The sequence below is a fragment of the Cucumis melo genome, chromosome 4 (genome assembly GCF_025177605.1).
Source record: "Cucumis melo cultivar AY chromosome 4, USDA_Cmelo_AY_1.0, whole genome shotgun sequence".
Taxonomy (NCBI): domain Eukaryota; kingdom Viridiplantae; phylum Streptophyta; class Magnoliopsida; order Cucurbitales; family Cucurbitaceae; genus Cucumis; species Cucumis melo.
In genome coordinates this window covers 33,711,958-33,732,725 of record NC_066860.1, presented here as the reverse complement: position 1 = coordinate 33,732,725, position 20,768 = coordinate 33,711,958, and the positions used below count along the sequence as shown (strand labels likewise).

The 20,768-nt window shown below is 32.5% G+C and overlaps 3 protein-coding genes across 7 annotated transcripts; 1 reads left to right on the top strand and 2 right to left on the bottom strand.

Annotated features, from left to right (window-relative positions):
- Positions 1–3,121: 3,121 nt before the first annotated feature.
- LOC103486415 (uncharacterized) lies at positions 3,122–8,115 on the top strand. 3 transcript variants are annotated; one of them, XM_008444366.3, is made up of 5 exons: positions 3,122–3,490; positions 4,097–4,196; positions 4,497–6,595; positions 6,677–6,860; positions 7,444–8,115. In XM_008444366.3, the coding sequence occupies exons 3-5, from the start codon at positions 4,739–4,741 to the stop codon at positions 8,064–8,066; spliced, it is 2,664 nt and encodes an 887-aa protein (XP_008442588.2). In that variant the 5' UTR covers positions 3,122–3,490; positions 4,097–4,196; positions 4,497–4,738; the 3' UTR covers positions 8,067–8,115. The 3 variants fall into 3 exon arrangements, with proteins under 3 accessions (XP_008442588.2, XP_008442589.2, XP_008442591.2); XM_008444367.3 differs by having other exon boundaries at positions 3,134–3,398; XM_008444369.3 differs by lacking the exon at positions 3,122–3,490 and adding an exon at positions 3,539–3,705.
- An 827-nt stretch (positions 8,116–8,942) lies between these two features.
- On the bottom strand, positions 8,943–10,972 carry LOC103486416 (protein SODIUM POTASSIUM ROOT DEFECTIVE 2-like). The gene is made up of 3 exons (XM_008444370.3): positions 10,056–10,972; positions 9,839–9,914; positions 8,943–9,314 (listed from the first exon to the last, which is right to left on the bottom strand). Exons 1-3 carry the CDS (start codon positions 10,680–10,682, stop codon positions 9,091–9,093), a joined length of 927 nt encoding a protein of 308 aa, XP_008442592.2. The 5' UTR covers positions 10,683–10,972; the 3' UTR covers positions 8,943–9,090.
- Positions 10,973–12,912: 1,940 nt separating this feature from the next.
- LOC103486417 (UDP-glucuronic acid decarboxylase 1) lies at positions 12,913–15,883 on the bottom strand. Of its 3 annotated transcripts, none has more exons than XM_008444372.3 (7): positions 15,218–15,883; positions 14,942–15,089; positions 14,764–14,843; positions 14,574–14,657; positions 14,400–14,474; positions 13,789–13,881; positions 12,913–13,586 (listed from the first exon to the last, which is right to left on the bottom strand). In XM_008444372.3, the coding sequence occupies exons 1-7, from the start codon at positions 15,845–15,847 to the stop codon at positions 13,380–13,382; spliced, it is 1,317 nt and encodes a 438-aa protein (XP_008442594.1). In that variant the 5' UTR covers positions 15,848–15,883; the 3' UTR covers positions 12,913–13,379. The 3 variants fall into 3 exon arrangements, with proteins under 3 accessions (XP_008442594.1, XP_050940161.1, XP_050940162.1); XM_051084204.1 differs by having other exon boundaries at positions 14,942–15,084; positions 15,213–15,847; XM_051084205.1 differs by lacking the exons at positions 12,913–13,586; positions 13,789–13,881 and adding an exon at positions 13,896–14,311 and having other exon boundaries at positions 14,344–14,474; positions 14,942–15,084; positions 15,213–15,847.
- Between the last annotated feature and the right edge of the window lie 4,885 nt (positions 15,884–20,768).

The following is a 20,768-nucleotide window of genomic DNA, read 5'->3' as shown; positions in this document are numbered from 1 at the left end:
TGTATTTAGTAGGTTGGTTGAGCTATTCCACGTTTTATTTTAATTACGAACATTAAATACAAAATTGAAGTTGTATGATCATAGGATGAAGTGATGGACTCAAAATTGGATTAGAAGAAGGCAACTTGCATTTTTTTTCTTTTGATATTCGTGAGTGTTTGGATTAACTTATATTCCAACTAATCTTACAAGACAACTCTTTGACATACAAACATTTAGGTGACTATGATAGATTGAACCTACTTTTTAGTTAATTAGTCGGATTATGTTTTTCTCTAGCACTAAGTTGACTAAGTTGACCTTGTTTGTCATGTATATCATATTGAGGAAAAAAAAGATAAGTAATAAAGGGAATCTGAAAATCCAGGGCCGAAAATTGGGATTTGACCTCAAAGACGATGCTCCACTCTTAGCAAATTTACCCTTTTTCCTTTTTAGTTTAAACCCAGTACTCTTGTCTCCTTATTGGAATACTCAAACATTTCTACTATACTTTCCCTTTCTTTTCACATTATTTGCATTTAATTTTTGTACTTCAAATTTTGAAAATTTTTGTGTTAGATTTTGTGTTTTGTTTTTAATTTTTAAATTTTAGATCTGGAATTCATAGTTTTATAATTTAGAATTTTCAGTGATTTCTTCTATTTGTTGATTTCTTTTGTATGCTTTGGTTACTTTTTGTTGATGTCATCTTCAAATATAGTAAAATGAATAATTTTTTTCTTCAAAATATATCACAATTTACTTTATTACCTGAAATTAAGCAGAGGTCTTTTGTTGTTTTTTTTTCCTAAAAAAGAATACAAATGATTTAATGCAAAGTTCTCTTAAAGCAAAATGAATATTGTAAATGTTTTTTTTTCTCTTTTAAAAGATAGGTGGGGTCTTCCAAATATTAAGCCTTTTTTTTTCTCTCTCCTCTTTTTAAGAACATTTTATTATTATTATTATTATTTTATTTTATTTTATTTTAACTGTTCTAATTGTTATATAACTATATTTATGCCCATTAAAAAAAAGGTTAGCTTCCAGAAACAACCAAGGATTTAAATTATTAAAATTCCTAATATTTGTTTTGACTTTGGATTATATCTTTAAAAATCAAATCCCTAACATTCCCTTTTTTTTGTGGTTTATTGTGCATTCTATACAACATTCTTTATATGGATTAGGATATCTATGTTGATAATATCAATGTTTTAGTTATATATTATGGATAAGGTACTTGTATAAACAAATAAATTTATGAAAATCATCCAAATTTCTGATCGAGTTATTTTTGCTCCTAAACTAATTGAGATTGGTAACTACGATTTATTATTTTGAATATCTATTTATAGAAGATATAAAAGATATTAACCAACTTTTATTGTTAATGTTAAACTCTTCTAATTACAAACATATTAATGTATATTTCAATTCAATAACAAGTATTTGAACCTTCAATCTATGTGGTTATTGGTCTAATTATCAAAATTTCAAAATGATAAACATAAAATTCTTTTTTTTTAAAAAAATCAATCATCCTTGGATTGTTGTGATGATATGGCAAGATTTTGTAATGGACATGGCAAATAAACTTAGGTGATTGCCCATATATGTCACTTCTTTGTTTTTTGTGCTAAGTCTATCTCTACAAAGTAAAAGAAGGTTCATTTGTCATTATATATATATATACACAAATCATGTCCTATCACTCTCTCCATGTTTCATGCACCTCTCCTTTTTAGTTGCACAATAAAACATGTTCCAGTTTCTATAATTCTTTTATGGAACTTTTCTCGTTTTATCTTGACATGTCTACGTTGAATTTAGTTGAATGATAATTAGTATGATTGTTGTATTAAAAAAACAACAATATCACACAAATATCAAATACTTAATTTTGTGAGATATTTCTAAAAAAAGTATAAAAATAAATTTTAAATTAGTAAATAAATATGTTGAAATTTGGTTACTTAGTTACCACTATTATTTTTGTTATATTTTGAAATATTTCTTTGATATAAAAAAATATTGATTCACTCCTTGAATTGATTTTGAACCATGAGAACAGGATGAAAAAGAGATAGTCATAATATACTTGTTATCGTCATTCATAATTAGACACGTCATTACATGTTTATATTAATTTATTTTGTGAAGTTGCTTTCTTTTAATTTTTTTAATACCTCTAAGCATATTTAGTTTTAAATTTATTGGTTCAAATAGGATGAATTTAAGTTATTTTGGTAGATCATCTAATATTTAATATCTTAATTCCTAACATTTAATATCTTAATTCGATTAGATTCTTTACTAAACATAATCAAAGTACGTGCAAGTTGTGTATAGATTGAAGTTTAATTCTCAAAAAAAAAAAAAAAAAAAAAAAATCTTTAGAATTGACATTATATTTTGTTAAGATACTAAAGTAACTTATACAAATAGAAATAATTGATAGCTGTGCCTCTATAATTGTGGGACTCCACCACATATCCTAAACCCTAATTTCATTATTGTTGGTACTTTTGAATAATAATATTAATTACAACAATATAAGAAAAAGCAGATCTATTTTTATTAAATTATATATACTTATGATTATTTACGTCATTCAATTTGCTTTTTCTTTCTTTCATAGTAAAAATGTTCTTATATAACATGAAAATATAAAGGATAAAAATTACTATTCATATGCCTAAAATGTTGAACTAATCTAACTTAGTATCATTTTCTTTTATTTTTTGAAAATATTTATTTTGAAAAAATTATGCAATAGTTTCTTTTGCTACTTTTGTTATGATTGATTGAAGAAAAGTTCAAATAATATTATAGGTTTTATGGTAAAGAAAATTTCAAAATAAAGAACATTGAACATTTTAAAAATAATTATACAAAAGTCTAAGATGCTTTCATGCTACCAAACTTTTGTAAATTCACCCTTCTTTAAACTATAAGGAATTCCAAATCTACCCCTGTTGGCCAATTTACAAAACTACCCCTTTTAATTTCTCTATCTTTCCTTATACGACAGTTTCAAATGTCGACATGGCGGCATAACCTTCCGACACGTCGACATTTTTCCTTCAGCCAAATTGGCATTTCAGTCCATCCACTTGCCGCTCATCTTTCTCAATCCTTCACCAATTTAAATGTTCAAATTCATTACTTTCTTCTCTTTTTTTTTTTTTTTTTGTTTTCCTTCTATCCATCGATCCCTTCTCCGTCTCGATTAACCGGAGTGGAATTTTCTTTTCTTCGATTTGGCTAGGATTTGTTCCTGTTCCACTACCTCCACACACGTTCCTTATTTATTGTTCTTTCCAATCTCACGATCTGCGGATTTTCGGATTGTACTGGATTTTTTGAATCTGAGACTGAGAGGTGTCCTTCATTTGCTTTTGGTGGAATTCGAGGTACTCTCGGGGAATTCGATCGTGTTTTTGTTGACTGTTCATTTATTTAGAAAGTGCTTTTAGAGAAGCTTCGACCTGCTTCGACAAAATAGGTAGGAGCTCACGGGAATCACTTGTCTAAGCTTTCTGAACAGTTGTTTTGAAAGGGCGACGTATTCGAGAAGTCTGTCGTTTCGTTTAGTTTTTTCGTGAGGAAATTTCGGTGAAGGATAAGAGTACAGAAAGGAATTTGTTTGTTTGTTTGTTCCTGTGCTTCTGTTGAATGTACTGAGGTGGTATAACGTCAATCGAGTATTTTCGTTATTAGGTTTGTGCCACGGTTTTCTCAGCTGGAAATTTGGGTGTTTTTCTTTTGTTTTGCTGTAAAATCCTAATGAACTGAGAAAGTAGCGACCCCATTAGTCTGATTTTGGTTGTTTTTGATAATTTGATTTGAAAATCCAAGGATTTGATGTTTTGGTGTTAATTGGTATGGTGGTACTTTCAACTTTTCCTTTTGGGAAGAGATAGAATTGAGTAATTGGAAAGAATTTTTGTTTATATGTATTTATTGTTGTTTCTACTGTCGTCTGTTGCAGTTTGGCTGCAATATCAAGTCTCGGTGGTTATTGCCTTAGCTTGAATTCTTTGAAATTAAAGCAGGTTTTCAAGAAGCTACTTTTTGACTTTTTTCCCCCACTTTTTTTATTCTTTTGCAGGGTTTTCTTCTTTATAAAATCATCTCTTTCCGTAATAATTTTTCTGGATGCAACTGAGGCGCGTGAAAATAAGTTGCTCGGCAAAGTTATCGCCATGCAGGTACTTTCCGATGTTCACCTTTAAATTGAATTTCATTTTTGTTTTTGTGAACTCTTCATCCCTCCCTTTGTTCTGCTTCTCTTTATCTCCTTTTCTGTCCTTGTGTTTTTTACTTATTTCCTGTAAATTTAAAATGAATATCTTTGGTTTGTTTTGGAACATTGGATTCTGTCTGTAGCAACACTTGATTCCTCGATAAATCCTCTCAAATTACACTTTTCAAACTTGGGTTTTTTTATTCCTTTAAAAAAAAAAAAAACTCTGATCCTTCACTCCTGTCTGGTTTACCGGATTTTCCAGGAAAGAGCCGGGTTTTCAAATCTCACCAGCTGCTGATTACATGTTGGTTGAACTATGTGATATGGTCTGTACCACTTCCTTCATCAAGTGGGTTTAGTTGATTCCCCCTTGTTTTTGGTCATTCTGTAGAATGAAAATGAAAACAGAACTTATAGTTGGCAAAATGAATTCAAAAATTGTAGTCCACGCTTAAGTTGAAGTGGGAGTGCTTTAAAGCAAGTTTAAATATTTTAGCAGAAGAAATGTCTAAAGAGGTTGAGTTCAGGAGGTCACCGAGTCCCGTTGCTAAATTGATGGGTCTGGATGGGATGCCAGTGCCGCATCGACAGTCGTCTTATAAACAACAGAAGACGGCTTCACCTGAAAAGTCTCAGAGGGGACTTACAGCTGACGACAATCAATTGTATGCACGGAGTTCGAGGCGGCAGCAAAAATTTAAGGACGTGTTTGAGGTACAGGAAACATCAATGAAAGGTAGCAGCAGTTTCTCAGTACCCAAGAATTCAAATCTGAAGCCTTCTCGGACAGAGATGGAATTCATTCAGAAGAAGTTCATGGATGCCAGACGTCTCGTAACAGATGAGAAGCTACAGGGTTCCAAGGAAATTCATGACGCACTTGAAGTATTGGATTCAAACAAGAAACTTCTAGTGAAATATCTCCAGCAGCCAGATTCTCTGTTCATGAAGCATCTTCTTGACATAAATGATGTTCTTCCTCACTCAAGTTGTATTCATATGGCACCTTCAAAATCATCAGATGATGAGAATCATGGGTGCCACAAATCCGGTAGGAAGTTAGCGAGGAGAAATCCACGGAAGAAGCACAGAAAATCTCGCAAGCATTGTAGCAGTCATGTCAGCCCCTCTGATTCTAATTATGTAGCTAAATGTCCTGTTAAAAGTTCTAGAATTAAATTAGAGGACGAGGAAAGTTTGTCTATCTTCCCGAAAAGAATTGTTGTTTTGAAGCCAAATCTTGGGAAACCGCAAAATTCTTCCGGTACACCGTCCTCACATTCTTTTCAGTCTGGCTGTAGGAAGCCATCAGAATTTGAAAGGATAGAGATCAGGGGGATGGAAACTTTGAGGACAAAGAATCATGATGACGGCCTAGGGGTATCAAGTCATGAGGTTAGACCTTCTAAAGAAGTTTCCAAGAAAACTAAGAAAGTGAGAGAGAATTTTGAATATAGTTCCATGAGTTCATCACTTGGAACAGCAAGACATGATAGGAATGGATGTCCTTTTATTGGGAATGATTCGGAGGCTGGGAAATGCAATTCCAGCAATATGTTTGGCTTAAATGGTCAACTCCTGTCTTCATCTTTTCGTTACAAAAAGTCATCCTTGAGTGCAGAAGCTAAGAAGAGACTATCAGAACGGTGGAAAACTACTTGTGACTACCATAACACGGGTGTGGTTAGTAGGAGTTGCACACTGGCTGAGATGCTTGCCATGCCCGAGAAGGAAACTGCACCTTCACATATGGAACCAAGGCATTGGGGAGAATCCAGCGGCAAAAATTTTAATGACCAGCGCATTGAACCTTTTGGCATAAGTAGTAGGGATGGCTGGAAGGACATCAGCTTAGAAAAGTTATCTAGGTCAAGATCTCTTCCTGCCTCATCAACTTCCTTTGAGATTCTTAAAACAAATTCTGAATCTCTGAGGATGGATCCACTGGCGATACCAAAAGAGCCCTTCAAGTGGGAAAGAAAGGAGGCAATTAGTGAGAATTTGTGCCTAAGGGAACATATAGGCCGCAGAAATTCCAGACATAGGAGAAGAAAATCTCATGGTTCTATCTGTTCACTTGAGGAATTTAATGACCCTGTACTGGAGATTTGCACTAGCCAGAATCAAGATAGTGATTTTAAAGACAACGAACCAGCCGATAGGAATCTTCTGGTTGTCAAAGAATCAATAAATTTCCCAGTTCAGGACCAAACTGAAGTTCTTGAAAATTGGATGGATTTGAGAGTGAAATCTGAAGAGGCGATTGTCTCTTCGAATGAGGAACTTCAACTTGAATTGTCTGTTCATTCAGTGGTAGAAGATATTTCTCTATCTGGGGATCAGGACTGTTTTATCTCTAAGGTTTGTCTTAAAATATTCTCACTGTACACCCCAACTGCAATTGAAAATTTTCTCCGGTCTAAAACATTTTGTTATATCCAGGGATTGTCACCAGAAGGATCCGAAGATATTTCATTCCAATTGAAATCTGTATCTGGAATAGAATCTCCTGTAAGCTCAAAGGAGGCTGAGCAGCCCAGTCCAGTTTCAGTTCTAGAACCTCCTTTTACAGATGATCTACCACCTGGTTCTGACTGCTTTGAGAGTCTTAGTGCTGACCTCCTTGGTAATTGCATTCGAATATGTTCTCCTTTAGGCATTTATTGAAGTGATTTGGCAAATGAAATCAAGCTACGTTTGAAATAATTCTTATACGTTGCCTGTTGGTGTTATTCAAGAATGATATTATTCAAACCATGAACATGTTGAATTTTGCTTCGAATGTGAAATTGGGTGGTTTTCATTTGTATTTGTACAAGTTGTTTGACCCAATTTTCATCTTTATAAGTAAATGCTTGTAGCTTCTTGTCATACCGTTGACTTTTCTGATTATCATGCAGGCCAATAATTTCCTTTTTTTTTTTAGTTCTCCAAATTTATCTAGACTTGCAAAGGACGAAAAGGAAAAAAAAATAAAATTATTGAATGGGGTGATCTAATTTTCATTCATCAACGAGCAAGAAGAAATGGATGAATATGATATTGAGAATTGAGATGTATAGAGTTACTATATATGATCTCATTCAAGTATTCTGAAATGAGAAGTAGTAAGGCCTCTATAGAGACTAGAAATCTTATGGCTTTAACTATCGTTTGTTTTCTGAAGCTGGATAAGTTTTAATTCGTTGTCCTGTGTATCATGAATACAGGGCTTCGAATGCAACTCAAGTTACTCAAGTTAGAGACAGAAGCTTTCACTGAGTCTGAAGAAACACAGCACATCTCGAGTGATGAAGATGGAGAGGAAGGTTCCGTCGGGTCTCCAGAGGATAAATATACACCCAATGGTGAAGATAGCTGGGAGATTTCATATCTAACTGATGTTTTACAAAGCTCGGCTTTTAAGGATACTGAACCGGACATTTTTGTCGCAATGTGGCACTCTCTGGAATGCCCTGTTGATCCATCTACATTTGAGTATCTTGAGAAGAAGTACGCGGTTAGGTCTTCTCAACCAAGGTCAGAAAGAAAGCTACTTTTTGACTGTATAAACTTAGGAATTTTGGATATTTACCAAAAATTCACTGACCCTTATCCATGGGTAAGGCCCCCAACAATTCAAGTAGGGTATAGTGAAGGGCTTTGCAATAATTTGTTTAAGTTTCTAGCTAAGCAGCAAGTGAAGAAAGTAGATGAAGACATTGTAGAGAAAGTGGTGGGCAGGACGAGTCAATGGTTAGTGTTGGGGTATGATGTTGATGTAATAGGCAAGGAGATTGAGAGACTAGTGGTAGATGAACTCATAACTGAGGTAGTTGACATGTATTTATAGATTATGTAGCTTTGATGTTGAAATAAGATATTATAGCCTTTAAACAAAATGCATGAGAGAAAAAAACCATTCCATGATTAAGTGATGCATTTTTTAGGTAATAGGTAAGAAGAATGCAGTCAGAGTCAAATTGTTATTTCTCATATGTAGCTGGACTACTTGGGCAAATTATTCAAAATTTAAGGTATTCATTTGAGTTGACTTATGATAAGTAAATTAACTTTTTAAGGTTTTTTGTTTTTTTGTTTTTTTTTTTTTTTTGAAAAAAGATAACTAGCCAATGAATAAACAAATCAAGTCGTCGTTAAGAGCAGAGGATACCCTAATTAGACCTTCTCCAGCGAGCTTGTCAGAATTGCTCGAGAATGATTACAAGTCCTATTTGTGAGATCAAATGTAGGCTCAACCACACTCAACCACATTCTTTGTTTAAAAAATGTCTCAAATGGTCCAATTATAAGTTCGTTCTACCAAGCTTTACTTGCTACTCTATGGATCATGCAATGGGGTGTTGGCTGTAATTTTGCTTAGTGTCTAGACAATTTTCCTTTTTAAATTACAGGAACTAAATCATTTTATGTAATAAACTTACAATGTAATTTGGGTTTAATCATTTAGGCTGAAACTTTACTCTTACCAAGGTTTGAACAGCTTCCAAAAGCCATATTCTATGGAATATTTTTGGAGAAGACAAACCTCATCAATAACAAAGGCTTCGGGAACAGAAAAGGCATGGTTGTTTTGTATTACAGCAAAACGTTGTTATGGGGAATCCAATTCCCTTTCTTTTAAAAATAGGCTATTGGTCCTCTTTCTCAATAGTTTTGCTAGAAAGATGCCACTCTTTTCCTTACTTAAAGCTTAAAACTTCAAAAGTAAGAAAGGAAAAGAGAATTAAACTTGAAACTTCTCAACAGCATGCTCTACAATCCCAACTTTTTCCATCTATGAAAGCATCAGAGTCCAGTTTTAAACTAGATGTACAGAAAACTCAAACTTTTTTTTTGTAACAAGATATGATTAATCAAAGCTGTTTTTCTGGCGTTTCTTCTGTTGTGGCTGATGTCGAAGCCACGGTCAACGAGGTGGATACTGGTGACTGTGGCGGCGGCGGCGGAGTTGGTGGTTGAGAAGTCCAAAACTTTGCATGCTTTAGCTTTGATACACTTGCTAAAACTCCCACTGGTGTTACATCTCCTTCTATTGTCACCTTTTTTGCTGCATAGTCTATCTTGAAGGATGTAACTCCTGCTTCCAAAATTTAAAGCTAAGTCTTTCTTATACTTAGTATTTTGACAGAACCCAAATATATTGAAATATAACCGGTAGCCAACCTAACAAGAACAACAAGTTTTCGATGTACTTGGACCCTCCCAATCTTGGAACTACTCTCCAAGCCAAACTCACTCTCTACAATATTGCGTAGCTTATTCATTCTCTTCACTTTCTACTTATAATCAACGAATACTACAAGCGTCCTAGCTAGTTACTAACATACCCTTAACATTCCTATCACATTTTGGGTTAAAAGCCTCTTTATCATAACATATATTTATCGTAATAAACATTTGAACTAATATAATACTCATACTCAGTCATGTCAGGGGATAATTTTTTTTTTTTTTTAGTAATACAACCAAATCCTATGAAAGAAAAGAAAGATTAAGAATGGATGTCCAAAAACATGTATGAAGAGATGGCATTTTTTACAAGTGTTATCAAAAGGACCAAAGAAAATGCCAAACACATTCTTTAAGGAGGCTGCGACTTACCTTCCATTTTTGAAAGATGTTTCCTAACTTTCCCTTCACAACCTTTACAGTGCAGTGACACCATCAACACCACAACCTACAAACAAAACCAAAACCAAACATTTCCCTTGAAAAAGACAGCTGTTTACCTTATAGAATGTTAAAAGCAGTTGCATTGTTTTTTTTATCCTCCATAATCATGTTCTTTATCAATAAAAGGTATAGCAAAGTGGCAAACCTGTTTGGTAGGAGTTGGTTTGGGCTCCTGAGACAATGTTGGTTGAGTTGTTGAAGAAGTAGACTCATCTTGATATGCCTCAGTTTTGAGTTCTTTGTAATCATCAACCGGGTTGATATCATAAACAGGGTCAACCTCCGGCAACCCGTCGAAATATTGTGATTGTGTATCACTTTCAAGTAGATACCTAGATGATCCAACCAAGGGCGGAGGAGGAGGAGCGACCAAATCACTCAATTTAGCAAAGCTCCTTGTAACAATATCAGTGGGAATGAAGGAGCTCTTCTTCAAAATATCAGTAGATGGAAGATTGTCAGAACTTTCCTTCTCTTCATTTTCATGTTTCACAAATGGGATTTTGTTCTTGATTTTTCTATTGACTTTTGAAGAGGTTTTCTTGCTCTTTGTGAGTTGATGATGGTGAGGTTGGGGACTAAAAGGTGGTCGAGAAAATTCTCGTGGAGGTGTTAATAGAGTATTTGGGGCAGTGATATTTCTTCTTCCATCACAGATGATGGGATTGTGGCGGTCGAGAGCACGGCCACCGAGCTGAATAACAGGCGAGGAAGGGTAGGAGGAGGACGATGAAGATGAAGAGGCTTGCTCAATTTCCATGCTTGAGTTCATATGGCTATTGAAGCTTGGTATACATAGAATATATCTATACCTTTCATCTTTTGGCAATGATTTATGAGAGAAAAAAAGAGAGAAATGGTATGGCTGGGAGAATCTGAACCTATGGGAAGAGAGAGAGAAATGAAAGCTTTTACAGATTGGCCTTTGTTCTTTTCTAGTTTTAAGCTGAGAGAGAGAGAGGGAGAGAGTTTGATTCTTCTTATTACATTTTGAAAAATATTGAGACCACTTTTATTGGCTAACATTTATAAATAATGCAGTCAGAGCCCTCCAATTGAAAAGAAAAACATGTAAAATTATAACAGGGAACTGTAATGCTTTCTATCAGCCCGTGCCTTCAGAATTTATTTGATATGTCCAACAAATTCATGTCTTTATTCAATGAAAACTTTTCTGATGAAATGTACAAAAAAAATTCAATTCCCATGTTTAATGCTCTACCACAGCAGTCTGTAAATTCATCTTCTTTCAACATCATATATTCAGTAAAAAAACTTCATATAGATTTTCTCTAGATTGTTTTTCGACATGTTCGTCGATGTTTTAAGGAATCCGTAATCAGGCATTAGTTTCCTCTGAATAATCAGAAGGTTCAATCAAACTCAGAGCAACATAAAACTTAGTTCTTTCCCATCAGTAAAGAAAATGAAGGTCAGATCTCATAATGAGGATTGTAATACAAAAGAGAGGGAATAATCACTTGAAAGAATAAGAATTACAAGGATTTTAGAAGAAGTTGTACCAATTTGTTAGTAAACCCTTTTTTTTTTTCTTTTTTGGATGTTGAAAAGTATTAATCCCAAAGCTACTTTTGTTCTTCTTTGTTTTTCTAATATGAAGCCAAAGCCATGGGATTTCCTTTCAGTAGCTAATTATGGGAATCAGATGCTGATAGAATTGGATTGTTTTTTTTCTTTTTGCCTATTTTCTTTACATTTAGGCCAACCCATTTTTACCAATATATTGTTAAAGCCTCTAATCAATCAAATATGTTCTTTCTCTCTTACAGTTCATTCAATGCCAACCTACCCTTTGGTCCACTTTATTCTTCTACCACTTCCTTTTTTAACTCTGAAACCATTTCTTTGATGCTAGTATTATAAAAATGAACTTAGTTCAACTAACATTAAGTATATATTATTAATCTCAAAGTTAAAAGTTTAATTTTTCAATCCACATATCGTCAAAAAAAAAAAAAACATTAACAGTTATCTTAATCTAGAAATTTTCTGGTTTTTGTTAAATTATACCAATAAAGAAGGGTGTTTGACCTGATAGTAATCAGAGTCGTTAGGAGAAATCTCGCTTATTAGCACATTTCATCATTTTAAGGTGTAATTACAAGAAATATCAAATCGATAATTTTACGAAGCTAGCTGACCTCTAGTTACTTTTTATCTAGGAACACTTCTGTTTTGAATTTGTGTAGAAAAAGTCAAATGTACAAATTATACAAAGATGGTAGCTCTACATAGAATGTAGGAATGGTGTTGTTTCAAAAACTTAAACCCTTTCTAAAATTTGTTCCATTTTTTCTACTTTTTTTTTGGGGGGGGAGGGGATGGAATCTATTCTTTCTTTTGGATAGAATTGGATTCTTGTACATGAAACAAAGTGATCTTGAATGCTTTGGAATCAGATCCCGAGGTGTCCTATCATCTAAAGTTGTCTTTTTCCATTTACCCATTGGATGAAGAACAATGGAGTGTTTAAGAAAAGAGATATATATCATGGCTTGGCAAGTATTATTTTGCCTTGAACACACCCTCAATTCGGTAAGAGTTGTAGAAACATCTTGAAATAACCACTTTCTTAAAAACAATTGCGACATGACCTCATGTTGATCATTTTAATTTCTATATATCTGGAAGTTAAAAAATAAATTATTTTGGTCAGAGTGCAACATTAAACGTTTTAAAGCTTCCAAACTGGAAAAACCAAAGCATGTGCTACAGCCTGGCTTAGTAAATAAGTTAATGACATATTTTGAAACAATATCTCATTCATCATTATGGGAAGTTTAAAACAAAAGCTCTCTAAGAATTTGCTATCTTTTCGGGGAAGAAATTCAACTACCTACCTACTAGCACCAACCACATCATGTGGCAACCACAGCAACACCGACAAGAAGATTGCAGTAATTCGCCAATGATCAAACACACGAAGAAAACTTAAGAATTGGATGAGTAAATTTATACTAGACGGCTGTGTGAAGCAAAACTTTAAGGAAACAATCCCACACCATCATATCATTCATATTGACAAATACAATATATGTAATGTGATGTTTATTTGCATGGATACATATATGTAGTGTAATGGGGCAAGCAAAAATGACAAGCCCAGAGATAAAGAGGACACTGAAAGCCCATACAAACAGATTGGGCTGTTTCTAACAACCAAACTTCAGGTAGCCTAATCATATGCTGGGTCAAGGAAACAAAAAATGTGGCCTAAAGGACCGTTTCACCAGCAGCACGATCTAATGGATAAAACGCATTTGAAAAGAACAGAAATAAATAGTGGTGTGGCACTCACGCTTTGTGATCAAGATCAAAAAATCTTTATATGTTCCTATAGTGGGATGAAGATGAATTTAGAGGATATTTGGACAATGAATGAATGAATCAACTAGATTCAATTGCTTCTCACTATACATACTTGTTTCATTCCTTGTAATTTTCTTCATCAGTAACCTTTACCTTCGTCTTCATTCAAAATGCGTTTCTGGAAGTCACTCACCATGAGAGGCAGTCCTTCTCTTAGTGAGATTTTGGGTTCCCAGTTGAGTAATGACTTTGCTTTGCTAATATCAGGTTTTCTCTTGTGAGGATCATCGGCAGTATTTGGTCTAAACTCTATTGTTGCACTTGGATCTATAGTTTCTTTGACAACCTATACAAACAAGAAAAGAAAATTTTGAAATTGTTGCAACTCTGTTTCTCACCCTCTCACTCAGTAAGGACTGGACATGAAGTACTCGGGCAGAGCTTGACTTGCAACAAAGAACATATGACTAAAACCCCTGTTTATGGATCATGAAATGATCTGAAAATTTGTTATTATTTATATCAATGAGTCAATTAGAAAGACAAACCTGGGCCAGCTCCAGCATGGTAAACTCTCCTGGATTACCCAAGTTGAAAGGTCCTACATGTTCACCTTCCATGAGTGCCACCAGTCCATTGACCTACCATTGGAGATTATTCTCAAGACCCTCGGTATGGATTCGTTAAATCATGATATAATGCTTTATTTTAGAAGTTGAGCTGCCTCTTTCAATTCATGCCCTTACATACATATATAGTATGTAGTAGCCACAGAAATAAAAAATCAAATGAATTTACAAGCATCAATCTTCACAAATTTACATCCAAAGAAAGAATAGAACAAGATGTAACTGGTCGTAAATTACAGACTAATATTTTAGAGCTGTCTTAAATCTTCCTGTTTATGCGTTCACATTTCCACTTGAAATATGAAATCAACGTAATTGGGTGAAGAATGCTAATGCATTAAATGAAATGCCGAATATCTTAAAGCATATTAACTAGAGTGGCAATATATAGTCATCCAACAAGGGCAAGGAAATCCAGAGTTTTTGTCTCAAAAGAAGTTAGAAGAATGCAAAAGCATCAATAATATTTTTTAGTGTTGCCAGTAAGACAAAGGTTCAGTTGAGAAATTACAAAAATCAATATGACATACCAAGTCAGAGACATATTGAAAGCTCCGTGTTTGTTTTCCATCACCATAAACAGTCAATGGTTGTTTGCGAATGGCCTGAAAAATTACCAAGAGAATCAGAAAATACATTTTAAGCATCGATCACAATAAATTCCCAAATGAAGGGGAAGGGGAAAAATCAAATCAGATGTTAACCTGTGCTACAAAGTTGCTGACAACACGCCCATCATCTAAACACATACGGGGTCCATATGTGTTAAAAATGCGAGCAATTCGAACCTGCAAAAGAAAATCTCGCCAATTGTCAAATGAATCAGGAGGCTACAAGAGATCAATCCTTTTCGTCAGTAACTAATGGAATAAAACTAAAAGTCAGAGTGATTACCTCAACTTCAGCACCTCTATGATAATCCATAGTTAAGGTTTCAGCTGTTCTCTTTCCTTCATCATAGCAGCTTCTCTCCCCTAAGAATTACAATTTTTTTTCTTAAAATTGGATTGTTGAATGTCTTCAACCTATATTGTACAAAATGCTTGCGGTATCTATCAAAACTACACTTTACCTATAGGGTTTACATTTCCCCAGTATGTTTCCTTCTGAGGATGCTCTAGTGGATCGCCATAAACTTCACTAGTACTGGTGAGTAGAAATCTAGCCCCAATTCTCTTTGCCAGGCCAAGCATATTCAAGGTACCCATTACATTTGTCTTGTGATAATTGGTTAAGGATATCCAGGCAAAAACATAATAATTCTAACAGCAAAAATTCTTCTTAAAATGCAAAGAAAGCTAACGCAAGAAGCAAGAATCTGAAAATGGAACTACTGGAAATAGGATATAATAGTCTTGACAGGATTGTACTTGTAATGAACAGGAGATGCTGGACACGCCAAGTGATAGATTTGATCCACCTCTAAAAGAATTGGCTCAACCACATCATGTCGAATCAGCTCGAATCGAGGATTTCCCAGATGATGCACCAGATTATCCTTTCTACCAGTGAAGAAGTTATCAATAACAATCACATCATCCCCTCTTTCAATTAACTTATCCACAAGATGACTTCCTACAAATCCAGCTCCACCAGTGACAACAATCCTCAACCTTCGCCGCCCAATACCGACGGGAACCCTTCCCCCCGTTTTCCCAAATCCATATATCCCCGACCCCGTAATCTGGTCCCTGCTCGTCAAACCTGTAGAAAACGATCTGCGAATTGCAGACCCAGCTTCAGAAGGGCCAATACGGGACAAGGAGGGCTGAAGGATGAAGAAGGTAGAGCCAATCAAAATGCCGACAAAAACAAAGAGAAGTCTCTGCTCTCTGAAAAGATAGTTGATGGATCTGGGGAGAGATCTGGGGTGTTTGAGAGCTTTTGGGGAATACGGCGATGTCGGACCCGGCGGAACCTCTTCATCCCGCCGGTGATTAATGCTGGATTGCTTATGGAGCTGTTTGATGCTCTGCATTGCTGTGTGATGTGTTGTTTCACCGCAAATTCTGTATGATATCTGAGATCAAGAAGAAAACGAGTGGAATTGGGATTTTGGTAGTGAGAATTAGGATGAAATTTGGATGAAAAGTTGAAGTTTAGTGAAAATTAAGATGGAATTTGAACCATTAGAGACCTGAGAGATCGCCAGAATTTCCCAACCGAAACGAATTAAAGGATCTGCCAATTGTAAATTCTTTTTTCCAATACCCTAAACCAATACTTCATTTCCCAAACTCCACACTTTGACCAAATTACCCCTCTCTTACAAAATTTTCCATTTCTTTTTTAGGCCATTCTTCCCTTCCATTCTCTTTCCTTTTTCGTCCTAAAAACTTTTTTCGACGAATTATTACAAATTAAAAACTTGAAAATATTTATACATTTTAACAAAATTAATATTTTTTTTAAACAAAGGGCTATTCATTCCATAGGATGTTGGTGTCTATTAATTAATTTTTAAAAAGTTAATTAACTATAATTAATTTCATTTCACTAATTTTTCATCATTTTAAAAATAAATTAACAACTTCACTCATAATTATTTAAATTTAGTTCATGTCAAATTTCAAAATATGCATTAATAAAAATTTGTTAAGATAAATATGTAAAGTATTATATTTAAAGAACCAAACGAATATCGATAAAATTATAACCTTCTAAAATTTAGAAACTAAACGAAAATTGTTACAATTTAAAACTTTACAAAATATTTAGAAATTAGATTTTAGAACAGAAAAAAAAAATATCTTCTGACACAACCAAACAATGAGACGCATTTTCTTTATGAAATTTGATCATAACGATTAGCTTTTGACAGATATTGAATCCAAGCTCAAAGTCTAAATTAGTCTAAATTTATACAAATAAATTGGGCTTGCTAGAGGCCTAAATTACCTCAACTGCTTCAATTTTTAACAAATAAATGGGCTTGGAAACCAGATTTGGCCCAAACAAGCCCATGCCCAATGGGTTGTCCCAACTACAATGAAGCCCAATCTTATGACAAAAATGAGGGTGGGTGACCTTAGCTCATCTCGAATATGAGTGTATTGATAACATAAAGTATGTTGTTTAAATCCTTCTACCCTAAATTGTTAATACTCGATATATATACAAATGAGAGAGGACCAAATGGTCGTATATAGACTGTATTCCACTACATACATAATATCATGCAAACATAAACTATACTTTGAACTTAAAAGGCAAATATGACATTAAAACATTATCAAGTTAATAAAAAATCAATAAAATATGAAGAATAGTGATCATATCAATATAATGCTTATGCTCATTTTGACGAATCACTCATCACTTATTATTGTGTTATTGTGTTATTGATAAAAATCAAAGAACCGTGGTTACTAAATTCAAAGACTATAGGATTTTCTTTTATTATTTATTTATCGTATTGAATTTAAATTTTAGACCTTAAAGGTATGTTTGACTCAAGGACGTGGAGGAGTGAACTATTTTTGTAGGACAACGTTTTTATATTAAAAAAAAAACTTAGTGCATTCCGTACATTATATCTCATCAAATTGTCCAATCATATCGTGAAATTTTTTGTTTTTTCTTTCATTTTTTAAAATATTTTAGTATTTTTATGTGACGGATAAAAAGAAATTTATAAAAGAGGACAACAATATTACCTTTTTTATCAAATAAGTTTGGATTGATAAATAGTAAATATCATGAAAAGACTTCCCAAAAAAAATTCATTTTGGCCCTTTGAAAAAGATTGAAATATCAGGAAAGGACTTACCAAAGTGGGCTTTAGTCCAATAAGCCCATTTAGACCTTCAAGGTCCACCAAGCCCACGTAACACTTTTCAAATCTTCGAAATTTGTACCACACGTGCCGTTTTCAGTTTTTACGCAATTATCAAAATTATCCCTTAACACATGAAAGTTTTCGTATTGGCCCTTTAGAAAAAAATTAAAAGAAAACAAAATTTTCAATCTTAATATCATCTTAGGAAAGGAAATCAATTTTGACATTAAATAAGTTAGATGGTAAATATCCTCATCAATACATTCATTCCAACATAAATAAATTTGACTAATACATTTTCTATTTTCTATAAAAAAAAATCTCTTAGTTTTGTTTTTCTTTAGAATTTTATTAATTTCATATCTTAGTCTTGTTTTTCAATTTATTGAACACATAATAATTTTTTAATAACATTTAAGGTGAAAGTTGATTAGATTGTTAAAATTGATGACATTTAAGATTCATTTTGGAGCATTTATCTAAATTTTTGTTTGCAATTTGACGAAGATTAAAAATTTAAGGTTAAAATAGATCTAATTTAAAAATTGATTTTGCTTTTTTTTTTTTTTTTTTGAAATGTAAAAATTAATTTTATCTGTTATGTTTTATATTATCAAATAATATTATAATTTCAAAGTTCATAATGTAATTGCATCATTGAAACTTTTTAAAAAAGAAAAAAGAAACTACATTGAAATAATTAACTTGGAAAATAAATAGAGTGGAGGGTAGTAATGAAAATCATATAAAATTGAAGGGTTAAAAACTAAAAATATAAAATCATTTGTGTTTTTCACTCTCCCACATGTTTGTTTGACTTTTATGCCCTCTACTTTGACAATACAAACGGGGGTTATGCGTACCAACTGAGGGGTATAGTGGCAATTTCATACAAAAATGAAAATTTAAATACATTTAAAGTATAGTTGCAATTTTTCTTTAATTTTAAACTATATAAAATTTTAAATTCTTTAAATGGAGCATTTCCAGTTCAATTTTGAAATAAATAAAACGTTATGAAATTAAATTAGGGGCATTTTCAAAAATATAAAAAAGCGGTAAATTATTTATACAGTATAGAAATAATTTCGAAAATGAAAAACGTTAGAGGTCCAACGTGTAAAATATAAAAAATGGTATGTCAACCATACGCGTAATATATTTGGTAACGAATTTGATACACGATCGTTTAAATTTGATTTGTTACACGTTTAATTAACTGGGTTACATCATCCTTTAGATTTGGGTATACGACTTTTTTTTCTTTTCAAAATTTGGTATAAGCTACATGATCATTTAGATTTGAGGTTCCAAATCTAAACGATTTTTTTTTTTCAAATTTTAGTATACAATTGTTTAGATTTGTCTACCTCATATTTAAATTTAAATGTCTAACAAATTTTTTTAAGATTCTTATGTACCATCAGATTTGTTACCTAATGAAAAAAAAAATGAAGAAATAAAAAAAAGAAAAACAATAAAAACAATAGAAAAAATAGATTTGGTTACCCATATTAAAAGAAATGGAAGAAATCATAAAAAGATGGAAAGATATTTAAAAAATGGCTAACTTTACGGTTTTGTTACCCAACCGTAAATATTTCATTAATTTGTTCTATTTAATAAAGTTTCCCATTAAATTATAAAATATTAAATGGAGGTAATTTCTTAAAATAGAAATTGAAGTATTATAACATTTAAGGTATTTTGTTTCTTTATATATATATATATATATGTTTTAGCCTAATTTATTTTTAGTTTAATTCTAAATAAAATCCAATATGATTCAATGTTTTCCATTGTGAGTATTTCTATTGTTATATTCGATAGAATATGTTGACTAAAATAGATCAATAAATTACAAATAATACTATAAGAACACAATCATATTTTGACAATGACAAAAAGATAAATGAGAATGAAAGAAAAAGAGAGGGGAAATAGCTCCGAAATTTCTTTTAATATTTAGATACATTTTTAGTAATATTTCATCTCCCTATATTTAGTAATCATTTTAATTTGTTTCTTTCTTTTTCTTTTAATTTTTTTTTTGAAAAACAAAATATATTCTTTTAAGCTTTCTTTTTTTTTTTCATTTTCAATTCTACTTTTTTTTTAAGATAATTTATTATAAAAATTTCAAATTCTATTCAATGATATATTGTAAACTTCTATCGATGTCTATCAATGTCACTGATAGACACTAACCGATAGATAAAATCTTTTACATGCATTAATTGATAGACAACTGCTATATTTTATAAATATTTTCAACGGTTCTTTCCTTTACAATAATTTCTCAACATTACTATTTTTAAATCTAATATATTTCCATGACCTCTACCCATTTTACATGTATTCAAAATTCAAATGTTCGATCCCAAGAAAAATAGTGTAGTTGACATGAAAATCATTCTATTAACTCCAAAGTTAAAGTTTCGATTTTTCCATTCTACCCATCGTAAAAAAAAATTATTGATTAAAAAAAGTCTATAGTGGGATTTTCCACCCATCTTTTATAAATAATAAAAATTCAAAAGAAAATTAATATAATTCATGCTTGCATGTGAAAATTAATGGTTTAAAGTTTTGAAGAAATTAAATGTCACGTATGAAATAAACAATTTAATGATAATTACACAAAGAAATAACCTTTTGAATTAAGAACTCATTTAGGTTTAAAACTATATAAAAATATTGATTACGATGTAATATAATATTATACTATATAATAATTAATGGTTAAGGACAAGCCATGATGAAATATGTATATATATATTCAATAGCTTTTCACAAAACACTTACGTAATTGCATGTTATTTGTGGTAGGGGTTTCGAGATTTTTTCAACCACCTAATCGGACAATTGGACACATGCATTGGAAAAAAATTCCAAACTATTTGAAATATATTTTCTCGATTTGAATATAATTACGTGCACGGAGTCCAAATCGAAGGAGGACGAGAGATAGAGAGAGAGAGATCGAGAGGACTCAATCTAGCTGGCAGAGATTTTTTTTTTATTCTCCCATGAACCGAGAGCGAAAGAAAGAGATTTGCATAGAGGGCCCTTATAGGGACCGATCCAATGAAGATATTTATCATAAGGAAAAAATTATTCT

Excerpts from the sequence above, each read along its gene's own strand:
- LOC103486415 (XM_008444366.3), top strand. The coding sequence starts at position 4,739 with ATGTCTAAAGAGGTTGAGTTCAGGAGGTCACCGAGTCCCGTTGCTAAA. Across the intron at positions 6,596-6,676 it reads AGGACTGTTTTATCTCTAAG|GGATTGTCACCAGAAGGATC; the intron begins GTTTGTCTTAAA and ends TGTTATATCCAG. Across the intron at positions 6,861-7,443 it reads TCTTAGTGCTGACCTCCTTG|GGCTTCGAATGCAACTCAAG; the intron begins GTAATTGCATTC and ends TCATGAATACAG.
- LOC103486416 (XM_008444370.3), bottom strand. The coding sequence starts at position 10,682 with ATGAACTCAAGCATGGAAATTGAGCAAGCCTCTTCATCTTCATCGTCC. Across the intron at positions 9,915-10,055 it reads AACCAACTCCTACCAAACAG|GTTGTGGTGTTGATGGTGTC; the intron begins GTTTGCCACTTT and ends TTTTGTTTGTAG. Across the intron at positions 9,315-9,838 it reads ACATCTTTCAAAAATGGAAG|GAGTTACATCCTTCAAGATA; the intron begins GTAAGTCGCAGC and ends TTTTGGAAGCAG.
- LOC103486417 (XM_008444372.3), bottom strand. The coding sequence starts at position 15,847 with ATGCAGAGCATCAAACAGCTCCATAAGCAATCCAGCATTAATCACCGG. Across the intron at positions 14,844-14,941 it reads GGGAAATGTAAACCCTATAG|GGGAGAGAAGCTGCTATGAT; the intron begins GTAAAGTGTAGT and ends TGTAATTCTTAG. Across the intron at positions 13,587-13,788 it reads CCATGCTGGAGCTGGCCCAG|GTTGTCAAAGAAACTATAGA; the intron begins GTTTGTCTTTCT and ends TTGTTTGTATAG.